Source organism: Suricata suricatta, chromosome 13 (assembly GCF_006229205.1).
Source record: "Suricata suricatta isolate VVHF042 chromosome 13, meerkat_22Aug2017_6uvM2_HiC, whole genome shotgun sequence".
NCBI lineage: Eukaryota > Metazoa > Chordata > Mammalia > Carnivora > Herpestidae > Suricata > Suricata suricatta.
In genome coordinates, this window is record NC_043712.1 from 83,000,450 (window position 1) to 83,024,166 (window position 23,717).

General features: G+C 43.6%; 1 protein-coding gene across 1 annotated transcript in view; it reads right to left on the reverse strand.

Annotated features, from left to right (window-relative positions):
* LOC115275972 (histone-arginine methyltransferase CARM1-like) overlaps positions 1-20,247 on the reverse strand; it is a 173,523-nt gene extending 153,276 nt beyond the window's left edge. The window contains exons 1-2 of the mRNA XM_029919685.1: positions 20,106-20,247; positions 13,285-13,410 (exon numbers count right to left, since the gene is read on the reverse strand). Of these exons, the coding sequence (XP_029775545.1) occupies positions 13,285-13,410; positions 20,106-20,247 (268 nt within the window). The remainder of the gene's footprint in view (positions 1-13,284; positions 13,411-20,105) is intronic.
* Between the last annotated feature and the right edge of the window lie 3,470 nt (positions 20,248-23,717).

Sequence of the window (23,717 nt, forward strand, 5' to 3'; positions counted from 1 at the left end):
ATGACTTGTGAGTAAATGAGATTGGCTCCCTGGAGAAATGCCTGTATCTCTTGATATTCCAAATCACAGTAACATTTTTTTTAATGTTTACTTATTTTTGAGAAAGAGAGAGAGACAGGGTGCACAGGGAAGGGGCAGAGAGAGAGGGAGACACAGAATCTGAAGACAGGCTCCAGGCTCTGAGCTAGCTGTCAGCACAGCCTGACGTGGGGCTCAAACTCACAGACCGTGAGATCATGCCCTGAGCTGAAGTCGGCTGCTCAACCAACTGAGCCCCGAGGCGCCCCCCTCCTAATGGAGTTTTCCATGTATGATCTTTAAAAAATTATTATGATTTTTAAATTCACATAAAGTTAATAGGTTCATATAAAGATTTCTCTCATCAAGATTCTATGCTGACTGTGAGTTTGTCAATCTTCATTGATCTCTACGCCACGTAGATCGTGTTTTCTTGGCTGGACATTCTAAAGCAAATCCCAGACATCGTGCTGCTTCACCCACAGGTATTTGAGCAGAATGCAGAGATTTCTTGCACATGTTCCTCAGGAAACAGGGATAAGGGGATACATTCCTACAATAAATCCAGAGCCCAGGGAGGCACGGAGCGCCCAGCCTCCAGCGGGGTTCAAGCCAAAAGGAGTTTCCCCCAAAAGAGAAAAAAATGGAAAAACAGCTTCTAGAAGCTTGGAGTCTGAGTCATTATGTGAAGCCTCACCTCACATATACTCAACGGAATATCAACGTCCACACAGCAGGTGCGGACTCAACTACAGGAAAATCCAGTCACCGTCACTAACTGCATCTCTCCTTTCTCAGTAACTCAGACACAAGTAGACCAAGAATCACTGAAGATCTTGAACCACCTGAGACTTAGAGAAAAATCCCAGCTGACAGGAACGGGACACATACACTCTTCAGCAGCACGCGGAACACTCCACAAGATGGACAATACTGTGGGCCTTCAAACAAACTCCAACAAACGTGAAACATACACAAAATATGTCCTCAGACCACAGAGGAATTCAACTAGCAGAGAGAGGCCTGTGGAACATCTCCCAATGTTTGGAAATTAAACAATTTGTTTCCAGATAATCCACGGATCAAAATGGCAAGCCACAGGCCAAGGAACAGTACGCATGATTTCAAATTGTGTGGCAAGGAGAACACAAGACGCCAAAATGTATAGGAGGCGGGGAGAATACTGTGTGGAAAAAAGTGTGTGGCATTCAATGTGTCTATTAGAAAAACAGGAAGCATTTGGTTCATGCTTTAAGCATCTACCTGAAGAAAGCAAAGGAGAAGAATAATCAGAGAATCAAAGTGATCGGAAGGAAGGAAATCATGATGACAAGAGAGAGAGTCAATAAGATGGAAAATGAACAAAATAGAGTCAAATGAGCGAAACTAAAAACTCGTTCACTGGAGGGCTAAATAAAGTTGGTAAGTCTTAGTTAGACTAAGGGAGGGGGGGCAGGAGTGGTTACCAATATAAGGAGACCAAGATATCCCACTGAGGACATCCAACGAGAAAGGATATCACTGCAGATCATACCAATACAAAGAATTACTATGCAGAACATAATGGCAAGTAATTTAACAACTTGAATGAAATGGACAAATTCCACGCAAGACATAAATAAGTAAAGTTCCTTCAATTAACAATATGTACATTTAATTGAGCTCCATGTATTAAGTAAATTGCCTTTGTAGTTAAAGACCTTACAAAGAAAACTCAAGGTGCATCTGGCTTCCGTTGTTAATTCTAACAAACATCTGAGGCAGAAGTGATATCAAATTCCACACAAAGAGTTCACAAAACCAGCTGAGGGAACATGCCCCCATTTTATAAGACCAGGATTAATCTAATACCTAAACCAGACAGAGACATTTATTTTTCCAAAATATTTATTTATTTTGACAGAAAGAGAGAACATCAACAGGGGAGGGGCAGGAAGAGGGCAAGACAGAGAGAGAATTCCAAGCAGGCTCCACGCTGTCAGTGCAGAGCCTGACCCAGGGCCTGAACTCATGTCCCATGAGATCATGACCTGAGCTAAAATCAAGAGTCCAACACTCAACCACATGGCCCACCCAAGCGCCCCCCAGACAAAGACATTTCAAAAAACTACAGAGCAATACGTGAAGAATACAGACACAAAAAATATTTATGAACCTGTAGCAAATTTAATTTATAAAAAGGAACATACATCATGACAATGAGCTTTAACTCAAATATTCAAGGTTGTTTTAATATTCAAAAATCAAATTCACCATATTAGCAGGCTAAAAATAAAAATGACACTCTCGTCCTCATAAACCCAGAAATGCATTTTGCAAAACACAATTCAAGATGGACATGATTAGCAAATTAGGAATAGAACGGACTTTCCTCAACCCAATGAAGGAGGTGTATAAAAATACCTACAGCTAACAGTGAAAGCTGAATGTCTTCCTTGAGGTCATGAACAAGGTAAGGATGCCCAGTCTCACCTCCTCTCTGCAACATTGTCTTACGGTTCCTAGCAGGTGCAATAGGCAAGAAAAAAAATAACAAGTCTACAGACAGGAAAGGAAGAAGAAAAACTGTCTCTAATCACAGATGACATAATCATTATATAAAAAAAAAAACCCGCGGAATCTACAAAAGAAACCTCCAAGAACTAAGTGACTCAGCAAGACTGCGGGATAGGAGGCTAAGGTACCAAAAAACCAACCGTGTTTCCAAAGCAAAGGAGAATCAATGTATATGAAATTTGGGCTGTTTGAGGAAGAGCGCGATATTGATGTAATTTCAAAATACGTCTGCCCCAACAGCTTATTAGGCACGATGAACAGGGAAAGCGCACTAACATAACAGTAAAGGAAGTGAAGACATAGTGACCTGGTGACCTAAGTTCCTATTACCAATGAGAGGCAGAGAGACCTCAGTGCTCCTCAGCGGGGTATCCACAGAGGGACGTGGCATCAGGCTGCACCTAGTAGAGCCTACATACCCAAATGATCAGAAATACAGTGACAGTGTGTGTGTATAAGGAGATGAATCCACTGTGATAAAATATGTAAATTAACGAATCTATTTAACGGGACTCAGAGGTTCTGTCATGTCAACGTAACTTCTCTGTAAGCTGGAAATTTTTTCAAATTAAAAAAAAATGGAAAAGCCTTCCCACAATTCACAAACTCCTAGAAGGTCCAACAGTGTCTTCATTTCTTTTTCTCGATTCATGAAATGTTGGTACAAGTTGGCTTTCCCACGTCTGTGGCTAGCATCCCAACTCAAGATACGAGTTTTCTAGATTCGGCATCAACCAGCGAAAAACCCAAGGGCGGCGTGGAAACTGTGGAAAGCACAGAGGCCTTGCATGTGCTGTTGGTCACTTGGGCACGTCCCTTCCATATATCTGTGAGCCTCAGTGCCTTTGCTTTACAATCATAACACACCAGGCTCATGGGGCGGCTGTGACAATTGCAATGAGCAGAAGTATAAATACGCACCTTGAAAATGGACATAAAAACAGCCTAACACTCAGACAATGCTGGGCCTCAGCCTCAAGGCCTCAGACGCTTCCCTGCTCCCTTGGGATGGAACCAAGATCCCGCCACGTGTCCAGCATCTCCCCTGACCTGGGCTCCGTCCCCCAACTCGCCAGTCTTCTCCCTCATTTCATCCAGGCCCCCTGTTCCTAGGGCCCGTCTTCACACACACCCTGCCTCGGGGGCAATGTGATTCTGTTCCCCGGACTGGACACCCCCCTTGTCCAGACCCACACAGGGCTCCCCACCCTGCATGGCAGGGCCCTACTCAAATGTCACTTATCCGTGACACTTCCTGCCCCCCCCCATTACCTACAAACGGCACACACACTTAGTCCCCAGTCTTTCTCTGCCTCTTGCCCTGGTTTACATTTCTTTGCAGACTTTATCACACACAACTTCACTATTACTGTTCATTTATTTATTGTCTGTGTCCTTCTCTCAAAATGTCAGCTACAGGAGGGCCTGGGTGAGTGTCCAACTTCAGCTCGGGTCATGATCTCGTTGTTCCTGAGTTCGAGCCCCACGTCATGTTCTGTGCTGACAGCTCAGAGCCTGGAGTCTGCTTCAGATTCTGTGTCTCGCTCTCTCTGCCCCGGCCTGACTTTTACTTTCTTTCTTTCTTTCTCTCTCTCTCAAAAATAAACAAACATTAAAAAATGTCAGCTCTATAATTGTAAGGACTTATTTATTTGGCACTGTGGCTTCAGCACATAAATACATGCATGGTGCTGAAAAGACCCAACATAAATATTTGCCTGATGCGTAAATGAATGGATGGGACCTTGCACGAACCTAGGGCAAATCCACTAGCAGTGAGTACTGCCTCACAGGTACTCCCGCAAGTCCGTTTAATTAAACATATTTTTCTCTGTTGACATCTGTCTTTAAATATCTCCACTGTTTCTGAAATGCAGTGAATTTAACTCTACCGATTTCACAGCGGTCTCAGCTTCCTGGAGGTCACGGGACATGTGACAGAATCAGGCTTGGAGATGACGGAGTCACAGTCCTGAAGGAGGAGAAAAGGGGCAGAGATATTCCTCACGCAGACATATTTGAATAGTTGATCCTTTCCTTCCCGGGGAAGCCACCTAATTACCAATACAGGTCGACTCCCCAGTAAAGCTGGATTTTCTCTCTCACCCGAGTTACAGATGACTGGCAGCCATGCGCGCACTTCTAAATCTGAAACAGCAGCCTCACATTTCAGACGCCACACTCTCACTCCAAAGAAGCAGAGTGCGTCTCAAAAACGCAGCAATCATGTCTGATGGGCAGTGACACCAGCTGACAGCTTACTGTCAACACCCAGGCTGACAAATGACAATCAAGATCCCACTGCCAGCAGGGACCGGGCCATCTGGGACCCTCTGGGTGACAGCCAGCTCGTCCCCCCCTTACCCCCCTCCCTAGAGCTGTGGACTCCGGTCTTTCGCACCATAACCTGCCCGGACAGACCCAGCCCGAGGAGTCGGCCCCTTCACCTTGAGACTCCCAGGCCGGGAAAACCAGACAGGCACCTAACTCCGCCAGTGACTTTCACTGATTTTGAAAACTATTTTAGATTAAACCGAGGAGGACCGTCAATCCGCAAGCACCTGCACTGGCAATCCGTCTGGTACAGGGATTCACGGAGAGCGGTCAAGAGACACGGAAACCACAGAAGGCGAAGGTGGCAGGAGGCATCCACGGGAAAATTCTCAAGTGCAGACTCAAACTCCTGGTAGCAATTAGTTTTCCTTGTTGGAGAACCAAGGAGACTAAGAGATCAGAGCCAGTGTTCTCAAGCAAGGAGGGGTCAAGGCCATTAGCGCCAGTGCTCTAAAGCAAGGGGGGGGTGCGGTCAAGGCCACCATGCTCATTCCTGAAATGTGACACAATGATGAAAAATCCTGATCAGAATTCATCCCACTTTTGAGCTCCTTACTTAGAAACGTTCCCATTTGCTTTTCTGATGGGTATAACAGATTAAAGAGAACCGTGAGCATTTGTATTCTAAATCAGGCAAAAGCAAATTCAACCTGGACTGTGTTACTGAGCCCCCAATCCCTGCCTCAGCGAATGTAATAAAAAAGGTCAGCTGACTGTCCCCCTACTTCGTCTGGTAAGTCGCTAGAACCACATACAGAGGCCTGTGTGCAGGGTCAGGGCAAGAGACTCCCGTCCTGGCCCCCCCCCCCCATTGGATCTGGGCCTCATGCCTATCCAGGCTATTTAAATACTCTCCTTCCCAAAAAAGCTGGGAAGCAATACAGGTAGTGGCTAGAAAATATCTCACTATTAGATATGCTAGGGAGTAAAAGGAAGCCCAATTTCTTAAGAAATTTTCTTATTTTTTTAAAGTATTTTTAATTACTTTTGAGAGAGAGAGAGAGAGAGAGAGAGAGAGAGAGCGAGCACGCGCACAAGTAGGGGAGAGGCAGAGAGAGGGAGGGAGACACACAGAATCTGAAGCAGGCTCCAGGCTCTGAGCTGTCAGCACAGAGCCTGATGCGGGGCTCGAACTCAGAGACCGTGAGATCATGACCTGAGCTGAAGTTGGACGCCTAATCAACACAGCCACCCAGGCGCCCTGCGACCTTTTCTATTGGAATCACAAAATTTCCACTCCCCTGCAATGTAATGCCTGAAAGAAAAGTTTCTGTCCAGAAAATGAAAGGCAGCCTCAATTTCCAGAGTCCCTGAAACATAAAGCTCCCAGGTCTGCTCAGACGCTGGGACCGACTCTGAACAGCACCCTCACGAAACACGGGCATCGCAGACATGCACATTCCACGGGGGCTTTACGGGAATGTTTCTCAAACATACATTGGAAGAAAGGCTTCTCATGGGTTTTTCTTGCAGCACAAGTGCTCTTCGTTATCTCCCTGGCTTTTTTCTTTCTTAAAACTACACAGGTGTCATTGGGAGGAAGAGTGTGTGAGCTTTGGAGTCAGGAAGCTTTGGATTCCAATCTGTCATCAGTTAATTATTAGTCATATTATCCTGAAAAAGCAACAGATTCTCTCTCTCAGTTTCCTCACCAGTTAGATGATCTGATTAATTCCTCCCTCAAGTAGATGGTGTCTTACGTGATAGATCTAATGGGTATGGTACAAAAAGTAAAAATGACATTGTGCCCTTAGCCTCATTCTGTCCCATTAGAGAGGACAGAAAAATCTTACATTTCTTAAAGCCTTGCCTTCCTGAAAGCCATCAACTACAACAAACATTCGAATCCTGAGATGAGCCACGACCTGATTTCCATGATCAAACATAGGAATTACTCGTCTTCAGTAAAACAGCCTTTTGCAGCACCTGGGTGCCTCAATCAGCATCCAGCTTCAGCTTAGGGCATGATCTCATGGTTTGTGGGTTCGAGCCCCACATCGGGCTCCTTGCTGCTGTCAGCACAGAGCCCGGCTTCAGATCCTCTGTCTCCTTCTTTCTTTGCCCTCCTCCACTCATGCTCCCTCTACCTCGCTCTCAAAAATAAACATATTTTTAAAAAAACTAAAAAACCCGACAACTGACCGCTTTTCTGCACTAGCCAGAAAAGGATACCAGGCAGCATGGTTCTGGGTTTCCGCCATGACTTAGAGGGGAACCTTCACCATGTCCGGAGCCCTTGATGTCCTGTAAATGAAGGAGGGGAAGGTTCTCAAATTCCCTGCAGCAGGAACCCACCTGTGTGGCACCAACCTTGACTTCCAAATGCAACAGTCCATCCTACAGAGGAAAAGGCGATGGTATGTGCATCACAGACCTGAAGAGAAGCCTAGAGAGCTCCTGCCAGCCCTGATGTCAGCTGACGTCAGCACCATGCGCTCCAGGAACAATGGCCAGTGAGCTCTGCCTTTGCTGCCGCCCCCGGAGCTGCTCCTATTGCTGGCCACGACACTCCTGGAACCTTCACGGAGCAGTGACTTCTGGTGGGCACTGATCACAAGGCTACCACCAGACTCCCATAGAGATGCCTTATGCCAACCTGCCTGCCATCTTCTCCCTAGTGTGTGGACACTGCCATCACGTGCAGTTAGAAGGGAGCTCACTCCATGGGCGTGGTGCCACGGGTGCCGACCCCTCTCTACACTCTGCCCATGCGCGGACCCCTCCCTACACTCTGCACATGCGCGGGACCCCTCCCAATATTCAACACCTGCCTGGGACTCCTCCCGACACTGCACATGCGTGGGACCCCCCCCCCCCTACAGTCTGCACATGCGCGGGACCCCTCCCAATATTCAGCACCTGCCTGGGACTCCTCCCGGCACTGCACGTGCTTGGGGCGCCTCTGCAAGCCCCCATGGGAGGGCAGAAAAGGAAGAGAAGGCCGCTGCAGGGAAGGCCGGGAGCAGGCAGGAACTTGACAGTTCCAGACTGCTCTGGTTCCCGAGCTGCCTTCTACACAACCCGAGGTCGCAGGCTGGTCTGAAGACGAGGGTCCCCTGTGTCCCCATCTGGGTCTCTGCTCAAGACGGGGGCACTCGGCCTGCCACCCAGTACTGGACCGCAGCAGCCACTGCTCTAACGAGCGCCTCCAAGGACCACTGAGCAGTCTTCTGCTGCTCAGCCAGAAAATGGAAATAAGGTTGATAGAAAATGCAGAGTTTCTAAAAGCTGTGACCAAAACCAAAAACAAACAAACAAAATACAAAAACCTTAGAACAAAAGCAAAAATCACCTGACTCAAATGTAATCCGACTAGAACTGCAGACTATTCTGTCTGACTCACAAATATAGCCTTTTCTCTTCATCTGGGAGCCAGCTGTTGGGAAAGCCAGACCCCTTCATATATGTTTTATTATTGCAGCTGTAACCCCATTCGGTCCCTGAAAAATGTTTATTAAATTTGACTTCTGTGCTTGACTTTTAACACGGAGGTCTCACCGAGATACTCAGACAGACTTACCCACCAGGCCTTCCAAGCTGCATGGCCTGAGTGGTGCACTTTATAAGCCCTGGAGGTCCAGCCTCGTCTTCCCTGCCTTCTAGGGTGAGTCTAATTGTGCTAAGGTAGTGATTGTGATTTTGTACGTACTGAGTCTGTTTCTAAATTATTTTTGGTCTCCTGCTGTCTGGATGCCTGCTTTTATTTCCGCCTCAAGCCTATTTGAATTATTTCTACCTAATGGATGTCTGGTCCCCTCTAACATATGAAAAGTGCTGAGAGGTTGGTGTTTATCTTCATTTGGTGCTGTTGGTCTACACTTTCGGGGCTACCTTGACTGACAGAAGCACCTACTTCTCTACGTCAGGTGTTTAGTTTAGACCAGGGGCCTGTCTCAATGAAATTGTTTGGAGAGTTGCCCTATGCGATGTCCCGCACTACTGGTATTTTCCTTTAGCTGTAAAAGACATTCTAAATGGCCTTTTCTGTGCCTGGCTTTGCTGCAAAGGTTGCTCACATATACGTTTGGTCACCTTAATGGGACCTATGAATGGAATTTCCAGGACTCGCATTCTCTGGGTGTTTATGAATGAGAAAATCTCCCTCCTCCTCACAGAGAAAAAGTGTTGGGACATGGTCCTCCATGGGCCTCTTGCTAGGACTCTTACTGAGTACGTGCCAAGAATGCAAGCCATTGACTACTCTTTGCCTGGGCTATTCCTCAGGGTTGTGTGCGCAACAAGCAACATTCAGGTAGGAAATAATATCTTCCTCTGGAGCAAAGAGCTTAGCTTGTCTACTGCTTGCTATAAAATAGCGGGTTTTCTAAGCTTGGTGTTCCTGCCCCGTAATGCCTACCACTGCACGATCAGGGATCCACTGGACCCTCTGCACCTGCCTCTGGGTCTCAGGGCACAGAAAACTGACAGCATGCTGACACGCTGGCTACTCTGTTTCTCTGAGTCATTAACTCTTTAACTCTGAGCCAGGAGTGTCTTCTGTTAGCATTCATGCAACAGTGGCAAACTAACTTGTTAACTTGCAAGTCAGATAAAATTTCACCCTCACCATTCTTGGCAGAAAGAAATGGCTTTATAATATGGTCTCTAACTGTAACTCTTTGGGTCTATGGCCAATCTTTTGAAAGTACCCTTGAAGATCATAGGAAGGTGCAGGCACATCACAGAAATACGTCACTTGCATACATTATAGAAATATCAAAATCAAAAAGGCAGATCTCCCACTGAAAGGAAGGAAACATGCACAAATATTTTGTGAGTTGAAATTTGTTTTGCTTGGCATGCAGGACAGAAGGCTCTGATTTGCGGTTGTACGATAATTGTACAAATGAGCTAGAATGTACACCAAAGTAATGAAAATGTTGGTTGCTTCTGGCTTTCATGAATATCCATCACTACTGCCCAGGAAACGTGAAGTGTACTCAGTGTGTGAATTTCTTTCTTTTGAAAGGGAGCGCTTCTACTCATAATCATGACAGATTAACTGGTACCAGACTTTCCCTTCCACTGAAGCAAGAAAACTGTATGCAACCAGAAAACTAGAGGAAACAGTGTCGTCAGAAGAACAGACAGGCAATGCAAAGCTGTGATCCAGAAGGGAAACCAACGAGGAGAGTGCTACAATTAGCCTGGCTTTCTTTCTAGAGACTTTCCCCACACCGCAGCACATGGTGTAGTAAGCAAACCAGGACAGAGCAATCTTGCTGAGTTGAAGATACAGAGATTGGCATTCAGAAAGGCGGAAGCTGCTGGAATTTCTAAGGCCGATTACTCGAAAGAAAGCTCTTTCTATCTGAAGAAAGAACTAAAAATATTTGCATGGGGCTCCCCTTGAATTTCTAGCTGAATAAATCTTAAATAAAATATGTGGAGGGTTGATGCCCAAAAGATGGTCAAAACCACGGTGGGCCAAGAATAACTAAGAGAGAACGCTAAGCTGAACAATTCCCAGAGGTGACACAGGGCGGGCAGAGTTTCTGGTTCCAGGCAGAGTGGAGAGGCCTTGCTCAACAACTAAGACACAACAGCAGAATCCAAGGATTAGACACACTTTATGAGCATGGACCTAGAATAAAGGCTTTCCTAGGTCAGCCAAGGCAAAGCTAAAATGCAAGTCTCAGAAGAATCGAGCTGACCTAAAATTAGCTAATCCGTCTGTCTATACAAACCTTAATACTCCTTAAAGGAAGCCAGAAAATCCAGAAGCTCAAGAGCACAACACTTAGAATGTCCAGCATCAATGATGGGAAGAGATCTGCAAAATTCCCATGCACCTGAAAATTAAAATAATTCTCAATATCTCAGGGACCAAAGAAATAATCAGAAGAGAAATCATAATGGATCTGAACTGAATGATGAAACAAATGGAAGTCTGGTTATATATAAGTAAAGACATAATTAGTGGAAGATTAATGACTCTAAGAATTTATATTAGAAAAGAATAAAAGGATAAAATTCATGACTTAAAGCTTTACTATAAGAAGTTAACACGCAAGGGCAAAGAATAATCCAGGAAGAAAAAAGAAAATTATTAAGAGCAAAAATCGATGAAATAGAAAAGAGGTAAGCAAAAGAGAAAAAAATGCAACTGAAAGCTGATTTGTTGAAAAGACTGATAAAATTGATAAACCTCTAGTGATGCTGATCAGAAAAAGAAAGATAAGACATTGATAACCACTATCAGGGAAAAAGAGAAATTATAATAAATATTATGAATTAAGAGGGTAACAGGTAGGGGTGCTGGGTGGCTTGTTGGTTAAGCATCTGACTCTTGGTTTTGGCTCAGGTCATGATCCCACAGTTCGGGAGTTCGAGCCCCATGTCCGAATCTGCAAGGGCAGCACAGAGCCTGCTTGGGTGTCTGTCTCCCTTTCTCTCTGCCCCTTTCTCATTCATGCTGTCTCTGTCTCTCTCAAAAGAAATAAACTTTAAAAACAATTATTAACAATGAGGATAACTTGTAAACTATGAAGAAATTTTGCTTTAATCTGACATCTTAGAGGAAATGGAGAAATTCCATAGAAAACTATAAAACACCAACTAACATGAGAGAAAATCTGAAGTGTCCTAGATCTAGTAAATAAATCCACTGGTAAAACCTTAAGACCCAGTGACTTCACAGGTGAGTTCTTTCAAAAATTTAATGAAGAATTAATATCAACTCTATGAAAACCATTTTGTTCCAGGGAATTCACCACATTTATAGAATATGATAATCTCAACAGATCCAGAAAACTATCTGACAAAATCTAATGCCTAATTATAATAAAAATTTCCAACAAGCTAAGGAAAGAAGTAAACTTCCCCAATGTGATAAATGGCAACCACAAAAGACAGACCACACACACTATACTTAATGGTGACAACTGGCCTTTGCCCCACAATCAGGAGAATGTCAAGGACAACTGTCCTCCCAGGTCTATTCCACACTGTACTGGAAGTCCTAAGAATTTCAAAAAGTCAAGAAAAAACATAAACGGCATAAAAGATCAGAAAACAGGTAAAGTCCTCTCTATTTGCAGATGACAGTTTTTTTATACAGAAAATTCTAAGGGATCTAAAAGAGAACTGCTAGAACTAGTAAGTGAATACGAAAGGCTGTGGTATCCAAGATTAATATTGAAAATTAATGCGGGACTTCCAGGGAGGATGGTGGAGTAGGAGAATCCTGAGTTCCACTTGTCCCACGGACACCAGTTGGTAACACCCACTCAGTGTAACTAACCCAGAACATGACCTGAAGACTGACAACTAAGCTAGAGAGGCGGCCACACTGAAGAGCGCAGGGAAGGTAGAGACGTGGTCGGGAGCCACACGGACCCGCAGGGCTGTCTGCGGGAGGGAGGGACAATGTGGGCGCAGAGCAGGGAAAGAATCAGACTGTCACACCAGACACCCCGGACACGAGGGACCTGTATTGGGAAGACGAGCCCCATAACACTTGGCTTTGAAAACCACAGGGGCTTAAATGTGCTGGTCACTGTAATTTACTCTGAAATGCATCATCAAAGTAAGACGGGTGGACGGATGAACAGAAGATAGACTGACGGACAGACATGTATAAACAAGTTTCTCACTCTGGATGACTCCCGGGTGAGTGGAATTTCAAAACAAGAAACCAGGTTAACTTCTCCATCCCAAGTACTTATCAACAATGCAACGGCTGAGGCTATTTTGGCGAACTAGAGGAGAATATGAACCAACGCTAATGCTTTACACTGTCTGGATTAACACCAACGATCAATTTATACCCAAGTTAAAGAAATGACCCTCGACCTCTTCAGGCAGACCTGAGACATTGATAACCTTCATTTTCTTGATCAGATTTGAAATCTTCCAGAGTGCCTGTCTGTCCTTTCATAAACCACTTCTGGCTACACTCCACCTCCCTGCTGCTTGATGTATGTTGCCCAGAGTCTAAAAACGTTCAACGGACTCAAAAACAAAAACAAGGTAGACTCATTCTGAACAGCACGCCAACAGAAACATCGCATTTCTGCAAATGTCATCTTCCAGAAGAAACGACAACAGTGACAAAGACCGGGACAATCCTTGGTGGCCTCTCCTGCATCTCTGGACGAAGGAGGCCCAGAACGGGGGCCAAGAACAACGTCCTCAGAGTCTATGAAAAGGCTGGTTGTTCTCTAGCCACAGTGTCAAGTAAACTCCAGTTTCAAGTCAATGTCTCAATTCATGACAGCTCACCTCAGGGAACAGACTGCCAAAGCCAACCAATCAGGAACAGCAAAGCCAACCAATCAGGAACAGCAAAGCCAACCAATCAGCAACAGCAAAGCCAACCAATCAGGAGATGCCTCCTCAGAAAAGAAAGGGAGCGAGGACAGTCACAAAACTTACCAGCATGAGATTCAAACTTCAGCAGAACGCTGCTGTATCCCAGAGTGATCAAGACGGATTCCTTCCCCACGCGGCAACATTCAGTGTCTCTGTTGAGTAAGCATTTAAAGACACAGACGCCATCAGCTGTAAAAGGTGAAGAAAAGAAAGGATTAGGCAAAAGGGTCAGCAATGCCATTCCTACATTTCTCTCAGGTCCTCAAGGCTGTTTCTTTCTTCTTAATATAATGCCTCCTGAGACGAAGAGAATAGGAGGATTGGAGATAACAGATGATTTTAACTGTGGCCCCACGCCCATTTTTTTTGCAGGCGGGTTAGCAGAGAGCTCCAAACTGACTCTTATGGACGCTTGCCTTTATGTCCTGGGCCTCATTGTCTATAAACCTATTGCCCCAATCATTTTTGTATCTCTTGATGGCATCCCAGGAAAGGCAGGTAATGTCCCTCGTGGGTAATTCTTTTTTTTTTTTTTAAGTTTATTTATTTTAAGGTAGAGAGAGAATCCCAAGCAGGCTCCATACTATCAGCACAGAGCCCAATACAGGGCTCGAACTCACCAGCCGTGAGATCACGAGCTGAGCGGAAATCAAGAGTCACTAACTGACTGAGCCACCCAGGCGCCCCCTGTGGGTGACTCTTGAGCACCTAGTATGTGTCACATCATCTTCCTTGTAAGTACTGTCACTGCCAGCCAGCGTCTTGGCACAGAGACAGGTAGAGACTTGTCCAAATAAGCAGAGCTAGTAAGTGGCAGAACAAGAATGAAAACCCCACATTAAATTTGAGCCCAAAGTCCACTGTTGCTCTTCCCACCTCGTTCAAGGCAAGCTCGGTAAACAGGGAGCTCAGTTTCTGCCAGCGGGGCGTGGGGAGTGGCTAGGCTCTTCTGAGCTCATACATAGATAACGGGGAGGAACCTGCTATTTCTTCTCTCACAAGTTAAGCAGGTATTTGGCACTGGGGTAGCTGTAGTGTGGTGGTAACGGTCATGAACTTGGGTTTCCATCTCTTCTCTGATATTTAGTCACCTGGGGACTTCAATCACCTAATCGCACTGAGTCACATTTTTTTCATTACGTAAAATGAAAATCTTGATGCTTATTCCACAAGCTTTTTGTAAAGACTAAAGAATAAACGTAAAATATTTCCTACAATTCAATGAAAAGGATTTTTACGTGACAGGATTTAATGTCATTGCTCTCATCATAAAGCAGATATTCGTTTCCATCCTTAAGGTCCTGCATTCTCCCTTACAAGGTCAAATATAGTGTTTTAACTTAAAAACATAATTACAAATGAAATTCTACTGTTACATGAGTATGTGGCACATTTGTGCACACACATTCAAAACACACACACATACACACACACACACAGAATGAAGATGACCAAGTATTTTCAAATATTTTCATCCGTTACTTCAAATGAACCATTACCTCCCGATGGAAGTGTTCGCAAATACTTCTCACAAAACATCTTGGCTGGTTAAATAGTGCAGATGTTTTGAAAACGTTTTCCTGGCAATAAAGCATGATTACAGGTTTAATTGTTACAGTGCAGTCTCAAAGGCATCAGTGTCTCCTCACAAAAACGCAGCCACGAGTAGACGCAGGAGGGAGTCTGGAGCTCCTGCATACAACGTGTTCTCTTTAAATCACAAGAAATGGGTTTTTTCCCCAAGAAATTAAGATTTTCTGCATTTACCAACTGCTTCCCTATGGTGTTGACTAGGACAGGAGGGCACAGCTGGTCTCCGTGCCTGGCACACGCACAACGATTATCATCTGTGAGCTTTCCACAGGCAGGAGAGACGTTAGTTTTTAAAATCATTATCTTTCTTTCTCTGAATCAAATCCCGGCACGGTACCTGGTACTTAATACGAGGTGAGAGCATTTCTCCACAGAATGAATGCATGCCATCCCAGAAGAGATTACAAGCTTCCAAATTTATCTGGCTCAAGTCTCCTTTGCTAGATGTGGTGAGACTGTTTTGTTTGCTTTGCTATTGTGTGTTCAGTTGTGATCTGATGTTGCTATTTTTTCCTACTTTCAGCGGTTGCAAAACGCCTGCCCATATATATCCCTTTTTTCTTTACCTTCCCCTACCCTCTGTTTAAATATGGGCGGAGCAGGTCTTGTTAAGCTGCCAAAAAATCCAGAAAGTACTCATAACCGCTTAATTTTTATAATCTACCTTTGCAAAAACAATTTTTTTTAATTTTTTTAATGTTTATTTTTGAGAGAGAGGGGGAGAGAGAATGTGAGCAGGGGAGAGGCAGGGAGAGATAGGGACTCACGAAATGTGAAGCAGACTCCAGGCCCTGAGCTGTAAGCACAGAGCCTGATGTGGGGCTCAAACTGGAGAACCACGAGATCATGACCTGAGCTGAAGTCAGAAGCCTGACTGACTGAGCCACTCAGGTGGCCCACAAAAAAAAAAAAAAAAAAAAAAAAAAAGTTAATACTTTAAACAAAATTGAAAAGTAATGATAAGCTGGGAAAATGTTTTCAGCATACCCAACGAAGATTTACTATTCCTTATGATACAACGAACTCTAAAAAAACATAAGGAACAAGCATGCTATTGAAAACTTAGGAAAGGGATCAGGAGGCCACTGCCTACTGGAAAAACGCCAGGAGCATAAAGAATGTGAGTACGAATTTCAGGGAGATTCAAAGACCTGTGTAATAAAAGCATGAGATCTAGATTTTTATCTCTCAATGTCAACATTTTAAAAATCTATACTAACCATACCGAATTCTGGAAGGTGCATGACAATTCAGCGAACAGCAGTCACTGGGAAGGTAAACTTCCATATTTCTGGGATGTATTCTGCCCATAGGGTTCAAAGTTTAAAGTCAATGTATTCTTTGCTACATATTCTGCTCATAATCATTTCTTCCAGGACGTACTTTATCGAGTGTGGATGAATGCAGATTCAAGGACACTCATGTTAGAGTTGTTTACTAGCATGAGAAAATGCAAAGAAGCTAAGGGTCTATCATGTACGGAGTTTGTTAAATCAAACACGATGCCTTCCGCGGCAGGTTACAAAACAGTGTATGTAACGTTATTGTAGCAGATTAATGAAAGCTGTTTAAAATGGTTCACACCAGAATGTCATCAGTGGTTTCCTTTGCATGCAGAGATGTGGGGTCATTTTTATTTTTCCCTTTATAGAGGGTTTTGCCTTGTTTGAATGTTCTATGTGACTGCTTTTTAGTAATCAGGAAATACAAGCAATCAGAGAAGAAGCACACTACCATCACTGGCGCATTTTACCTCATTCTCATGTTGGTGGGTGTCACCATTCTTTTCACTGTCTCGTTTATTAGATATTAACTGGTAGTTTAAAATATATTCAAAAATGTATTCATTCAAAAATACTGATTTAGGAATTAGTGTATCCAATAAAAGCATTATTTTAATTCTCATTTTTAAAATCACTCATAGAAATGAGGAATGCCTGGGTGGCTCAGTCGGTTGAGTGTCCGTCTCTTGATTTCAGATCAGGTCCTGAACCCAGGGTTGTGGGATCGAGCTCCACGGCAGGCTCTGCACTGACCATGCAGAGCCTGCTTGAGATTCATATTTTCTCTGTCTGTCTCTCTCTCTCCCTCCCTCCCTCTCTCCCTCCCTCTGCCCTTCTTCCCTGCTCATGCTTTCTCTTTCTAAAAAAAATAAAGTAAGTCACAGAAATTAATGTTTTCTCATCTTTGTTTGCTAGTCTTATAATTTGTACTCATTTCCTTTCCTATCCTTAGACGATGTTAGTACATAAACCAAACCTTCTAGTGGATTTCTGTAACCTAATGTGAGCAATGTAATAGTGCAGCGATCTTACAGTAAAGTGTATTGTCAACTGAGAAATGGGTCTTTTTAAAGAATCTGTATCACAAAAATGAAACAATACAATAAAGCACTGTTGGGGGCACATCGAGACCCAAGACCGAGAAACACCATTACACTGGTGAAAAGGAGGGGTGACGTGGGGATCACTTCCAACGTACCTTGTACATCCATCTTCCTACCAAGTTACCGTTACTAGTAATAATGAAAAGCACATTTCCAGAACACTCTGACTCTACCAACATCTTCATCTTTTCAGAGGCACAGGTGCCTCTGTGTACTTATTGTCATTCTGCCTTGGAACTTGGCCTGCGTGAGGGACACCTTTGCTTACTTCTTCAAAGAGCAAGTCCTGATTGACCAGTAGCAGCCAAGCAACAAGCACCGTAAGTTCATGGGCACAAGATTTAGGTAGTTTTAGAAAAGCCCAGGGGCGCCTGCGTGGCTCAGCCAGTTAGGTGTCCGGCTTCGGCTCAGGTCATGATCTCGCGGTTCGTGGGTTCGAGCCCCGCGTCAGGCTCTGTGCTGACAGCTAGCTCAGAGCCTGGAGCCTGCTTCACATTCTGTGTCTCCCTCTCTCTCTGACCCTCCCCTGCTCGCACTCTCTCTCTCTGTCTCTCAAAAATAAATAAAAAACATTAAAAAAAATTTTTTTAAAGAAAAAAAAAAAAAAGCCCAGAGCCTTGTTGCTCCCTCCTTGAAGAAAAGCCATTTGTTCTCCCAGAAGGAGAACCATGAGAGGGGTGAGTCCTGACGCCTAATCCATCCCCCACCCAGCCGCATCTGCCAAGACTCCCAGAAGCACAGAGAGACATCCAGGATCTTGCTGTGTTACACATACAGCCAGGTAAACATAGAAAATGCCACAGGGGAAGATCAAGAGAATTGTTCTTGCCTCTACTAACCAAAATTTTATTTTTTTTTAATTTTTAAAAAGTGTTTATTGAGAGAGAGAGAGAGAGAGAGAGAGAGAGAAAGAATATGCAGCAGGGTGAAGGGAACCCCAAGCAGGCTCCATGCTGTCAGCGCTGAGCCCAACGTGGGGCTCAAACTCATAAACCATGATATCATGACTTGAGCCAAAATCAAGAGTCCTATGCTTAACATATAGATAGAATCCCTCCCTGGCTCACATTTTCTTTCTCTGCGGATCTGATGCGTTCGTCCATTTCCTCCTAGCGCAGAGCGTGACCCTCAAAAAGACTAATGATAACCTTCTTTCCTTTCACGTATGGGTAATATACGAATGTTGCCCAGATATCCAAAAGATATCCTCTCTTTCCTTAAGCATCGGTAATTTTTCCTGGAATGTGTTTTATGCTGGCCATTCTAGGTTGGTATCCTCAGGTCTAAAGGTATTCTCTCAGTGGATATTCTCCATTTTTTTTATGTTGGCAAATTTCCCAATTATAATTTTAGTATTTGTGTGATTTCTTTGCTCTATTACCTTCTTCTCATGTATGTGTTGGATCTTCTTAGCAGATCATTGATTTTGTCATTTTCTGTTGACTCGTTTTTATCTTGTTTCACATTTGAGTATTTTTCCATCTTTTCTCCTTTATTTGATGTATTTCCTGTTCCTTCTAACTTAATCTTCATTTCTAAAATTGTTTTCTTTTCATTATTTATTTCTAAGTCTAATCTTGAATTCTGTCACTTCACTTCTGAGTTGGTGAATTCTTCTTCATGTTACTCTTAAATGACTTGTATGATCTTTCTTAATTTCTCCGATTTTTAAAAATAATCTAACCTTACAGACCTACTTTGGAGCCTGTATCTTTCTAGCATGCTTTCATGGTTGGTGAGGATGTTGTCTGGCCCCTTACTTGCCTTTTTTCTCATAGTAACTCTGCTTGGCATTTGACCTCAACACTTTCCTGTTGTTCATGTTTACGTGAATATCATTTTCCTAAACTTTTAGAAACATGCTAATTGCACATACAGTTTTATAAGCTACATCAAATTGTTCTCCAGGGTGACTGTGCCATTTCACATTCCCATCAGCAATGGACAAATGACCCAGTTTCTCCCCGTCCTCGACGCATGTGGTGCTGTCACTATTTTTTTGCTGAAGACATGTTTATAGTTGTGTAGTGCTATCCCATCGTGGGTTCAATTTGCACTTCCCTGATGACTAATGATGCTGAATATTTTTATGTTTATTTACCATCTGTATACCTCTTCTGTTCATGTGTTTTACCCATTTTCAAATTATTTTTTAACCACTGGGATTTGAGAGATCTTACATTCTAGATACTGGTTCTTTGTTACACATATATGTGGTTTACAAATATTTTTCTCCCATTCTGTAGGTGACTTTTCATCCTCTTAACAGGATACTCCAGAAAGTCAAAGTTTTGAATTTTGATGAGATCCAATTTATCAATTTTTCCTTTTTTGGGTCATCTTTTGGTGTCAAGCCTAAGAACTCTTTGACTGACTCTCTTGACTTTGCTCATTTTGTGCTTTCATTACGTCTTGACAACTGTGACCATCGATCCACTGCAATCTGCTCTTGTAACTGGAATGAGTTCACACGGCTTCTGGTTACAATTCATGAAGCACCGTCACTGCAAAGCTCTGCTCAAACCTTCAAAGATTTCTGCCCCCACGCAGCCACCTTTCCCGCTTCTCCCCAAACAACCCCCCAAACATACACCATGCAGCCAAACTAACTACCAGCTGATGTCCAAAAAACGTTTATAATTATGGTGACAGTAGAATATGAAATTCAAGAGCAGGACTTCTGAAGTGATACAGCCCCCCTTCTGCTTAATCTCAAAGTATTGCCTAACTTAAAACATCCATTTCAAATGCCACCACCTCTACAGTACTTTTCCTGATGGACCCCAACCGGTAGATGTTATCAGCTCCACCTCACTACCCTGACAGCACTTTGCACCTCTCTCACAGCCTTTCGCCTCTTCTCTGATCTGTCCCCCCAACTTACTCATTGGGCAAGATGTCATACCTCTCATGAGCAAGAACCGTGACCTCTTCATCTTTGATTCCCCTGGAGGATCTGGTACGCAGCAGGGACCGAAGATGCTAACACGACTGAAATCGCCACTGGCATCGCTCACGTTCAGACTCAAGTTCACAGTCAAGTTCATGGCCTATGTGCCATATCCACCGTTAAAAACAAAACAAAGTCAACGGACAAGCTTTGCTCATCTCTCCAGCCTTTGAATCAGCTTTAAAATATCTTTAAACCATTTCCTCTTTTCTTCCATATCCGTCTCTCCACACATGACCACAGCAGAAAGAACAACTAAACAGTGAAGCTAACTCCATAATGAAATTTTAAGCACCTCTGTGACCAATATTTTTAAATCAGAAGGAAGTAACTTTTCATTCTGTCTTTAACGAAATGGCATGGCACCTCCGTAACAGCCTCCCTAGGCACCTGCTACTCCCTCAAATTTATTCAAGATGCTTGTCTGAGTAACCCTTCACTTCCCTCCCCCCTGCCATTTCTCAAGGTGGGAAAGAGACGAGGTTCCCAGAGAGCCCTAGGAATTCTAGAAAAATAGTAGCAGATTTTGTTCTTTTTTTAATCTCAACTCTTTCCGATCTCGTCTACTGCTTCCGGCACGGCAGTCAGCACATAGAACAGGACTGATACGCACTTACTGAATTAAACAGATGAATCCATACAGTCACGGAGGGAGCTTCCTAAACTACCTCCATAACAAAGATTAGGAAACCTCAGAGCATTACGGATATCAAAGTGTCCACTGAACACTTGGCATTTTTAATGGACTTTTTTCCTTCCACTCTGGAAAATGGCTAGGATCTTCTGGCTTATCAAATGTTTTCCCAGTTATGACAGAAGATCAAAAGAAAAAGTTGACTTCCTCATTTCTCCATAAAAACATGCAAAGCCCTCCTACTCTTCCTAAAGAAGCTACTTCTCTTTGATTTCAATTTAATTAGACTGCGAATGTATCTTTAGAGTAAAAACTGCAGAGTCTATATTCTGTCCAGGCAGCATTTTCACCAGCTCTCTCCTTGTGGTTTCTAAAGACTATAAACTGTCTTCTTGTAGTCATTCGATTGGGGATAATTGCTCCAGTGTGGATTTATCAGTTATAACAACAAAAAAGTGGAAGCTTCCAGTGAAAGAATACAAAATAACAACTTTGCTGTCAAGAGCTATCGCGGGAATTCATTTTTGTTTTGCCCCCACAGCAGATGCTGTGGAACCAGATGTGTGCAAGCCTTGGGTAAGGGATTCATTCATACATGCGACCAACACTTCTGAGCGTCTGCCATCAGGCAGTCACCGTGGACTGGCACTAAGGGGAGATGCAAAGAAAGATAAATAAACTGTGGGCGCAGCCTTGAGAGAGCTCCCAGCACAAAGAGAAGAGGTCTGTTCAAATGCTGTAGCACCCCAGAGAATCAAACAACTAATTTTTCCCAGGAGATTCTTCGCAGGAGACATTATACTGGACTTGAGCCTTAGAAGAAAAGTAACAGCCTGCGCAGCAGAAAGGCACAAAAGGAGGGCAAGGTTATTCCAGGCAGGGGGAAGAGACTTTGGAAAAGGCTGATGGATGAACTTGCCCCGAATGAACATGGCAGATCTGGAAACGAGAGATCTGGAAACGGTCTGCGGGAGGACTAGTGTTAACGCATCCATCTACACTGCGACAAGGCGTTTTAAATGTTTTCATTTGCTGCATGAATTCATGTTGCCATTTTGGCTGTCAACAGTTGCTCAGTCACCCAAGGGGAAATGGGCAATGGGGCAGCTAGCCACCCTTGTTGAGCATTTTCACATCCTCTGTCTGCCCTGTTCCTCACCGCTCGACCTGAGATAGGCTCCTTCTACCTCTTCTCTACACTGTGCTCCGGATGCCCAGAGTCTCTGGGCCATTTGCGGAAGTCTGGATTGCTACCATCTATTTTCATTTTTCTGCACTGCGCAGGTTCCTACAACAAGGAAAAGGAAAGAGAAGACAGATAAAGACATTTCAAAATTTCTCAATACATGAGCTCTGAAGTCCTGTTTTCAATGCAATAGGTGTAAACATTCCCTACCTTTACCGCTTAAACTTAGCTACTTAAAAGCCTATTTTGGGGCACCTGGGTGGCTCTCAGTGAATTAAGCATGACTCTTGACTTCGGTCAGGGCATGATCTCACTGTTGGTGGGTTCAAGCCCCACACCGGGCTCTGCTCTGACAGAAGGGAGCCTGCTTGGGATTCTCTCTCCGCCTGTCCTCTGCTTACTATCTCTCTTTCAAAATAAATAAATAGGAACTTAAAAAAAAAAAACCTACTTCAAATTCTAGCTGTCATCCATTAATTGATCATGCATGCGTTTATTTCTGGGCTTTCTAGTCTGTTCTACTGGTCTAGGTACCTGCTTTTACACCAGAACTGGTCTGTTTTGACGAATGCAGATTTTATAACATAGCTCGAAGGTTAGGAAGTGTCATGAGTCCCACTTTGTTCTTCTTTGTCAGGACGACTTCAGCTACTTGGGGTCTTTTGTGATTCCATATAAGTTTCAGAATTATTTTTTCTACTTCTGGAAAAATGCCACTGGAATCCTGATACGGATTACATGGAGTCTATAGATGGTCTCAGGCAACACGTACATTCGAACAATATCAATTCTTCCAATCCATGAACCCGGAATACCTTTCTGTTTCTTTGTATGTGTCTTGCTCAATTTTTTTCATCAGTGTCTTGCGGATTTCAGTGTCAAGATCTCTACCTTTCTGGGTTAAATTTATTCCTAAGTATTTTATTATTTTTGATGCTATTGCAAACAGAATCGTTTTATTTCTTTTTTAGATAATTTACCATTAGTATAATAGTGTCTTTAAAATGATCAAAGAGGTACTGGAATAGAACCAAATAGAAATTTCAGAAATTAAATTAAAAACCAAAACAATAGATGAGGTTAAAACAGATTTTTTTTTTTAATTTTTAATTGAAAAAAAGATGAGAAGGGCGCCTGGGTAGCTCAGTCGGTTGAGCGTCTGGCTTCAACTCAGGTCATGATCCCACAGTTCATGGGTTCGAGCCCCGTGTAAGCCTCTGTGCTGACAGCTAGCTCAGAGCCTGGAGCCTGCTTCCGATTCTGTATCTCCCTCTCTCTCTCTGATCCTCCCACGCTTGTGCTGTCTCTCTCTGTCTCTCAAAAATAAATTTTTAAAAAATTTTAAATATTAAAGAAAGAAAAGAAGATCAGAGAGGCACCTGAGTGGCTCAGCTGGTTGAGCATCAGACTTCGGCTCAGGGCACGATCTTCCAGTTTGTGAGTTTCAGCCCCATATTAGGCTTGTTGCTGTCAACGCAGAGCCTCCCTCCCTCTCTCTCTCCCCCCTCTCTATACACCTCCCCCACTTGTGTCTCTCAAAAAAAATTAAAAAATAAAAAACAGATTAGATGCAGCTGAAGAAAGAATGAGACAGCAAACATGCTGGGCAACCTTATAAATTGCCTCAGAGAAAGACAAAGAGACAGAAAATGTGAAATCAGTTAAGAGACTGAGGCCATAGTAAGATCTAATTTAGCCTTAATAAGAATTGTATGCTCTCATAATAGAGCCACAAGGGGAGGACTAA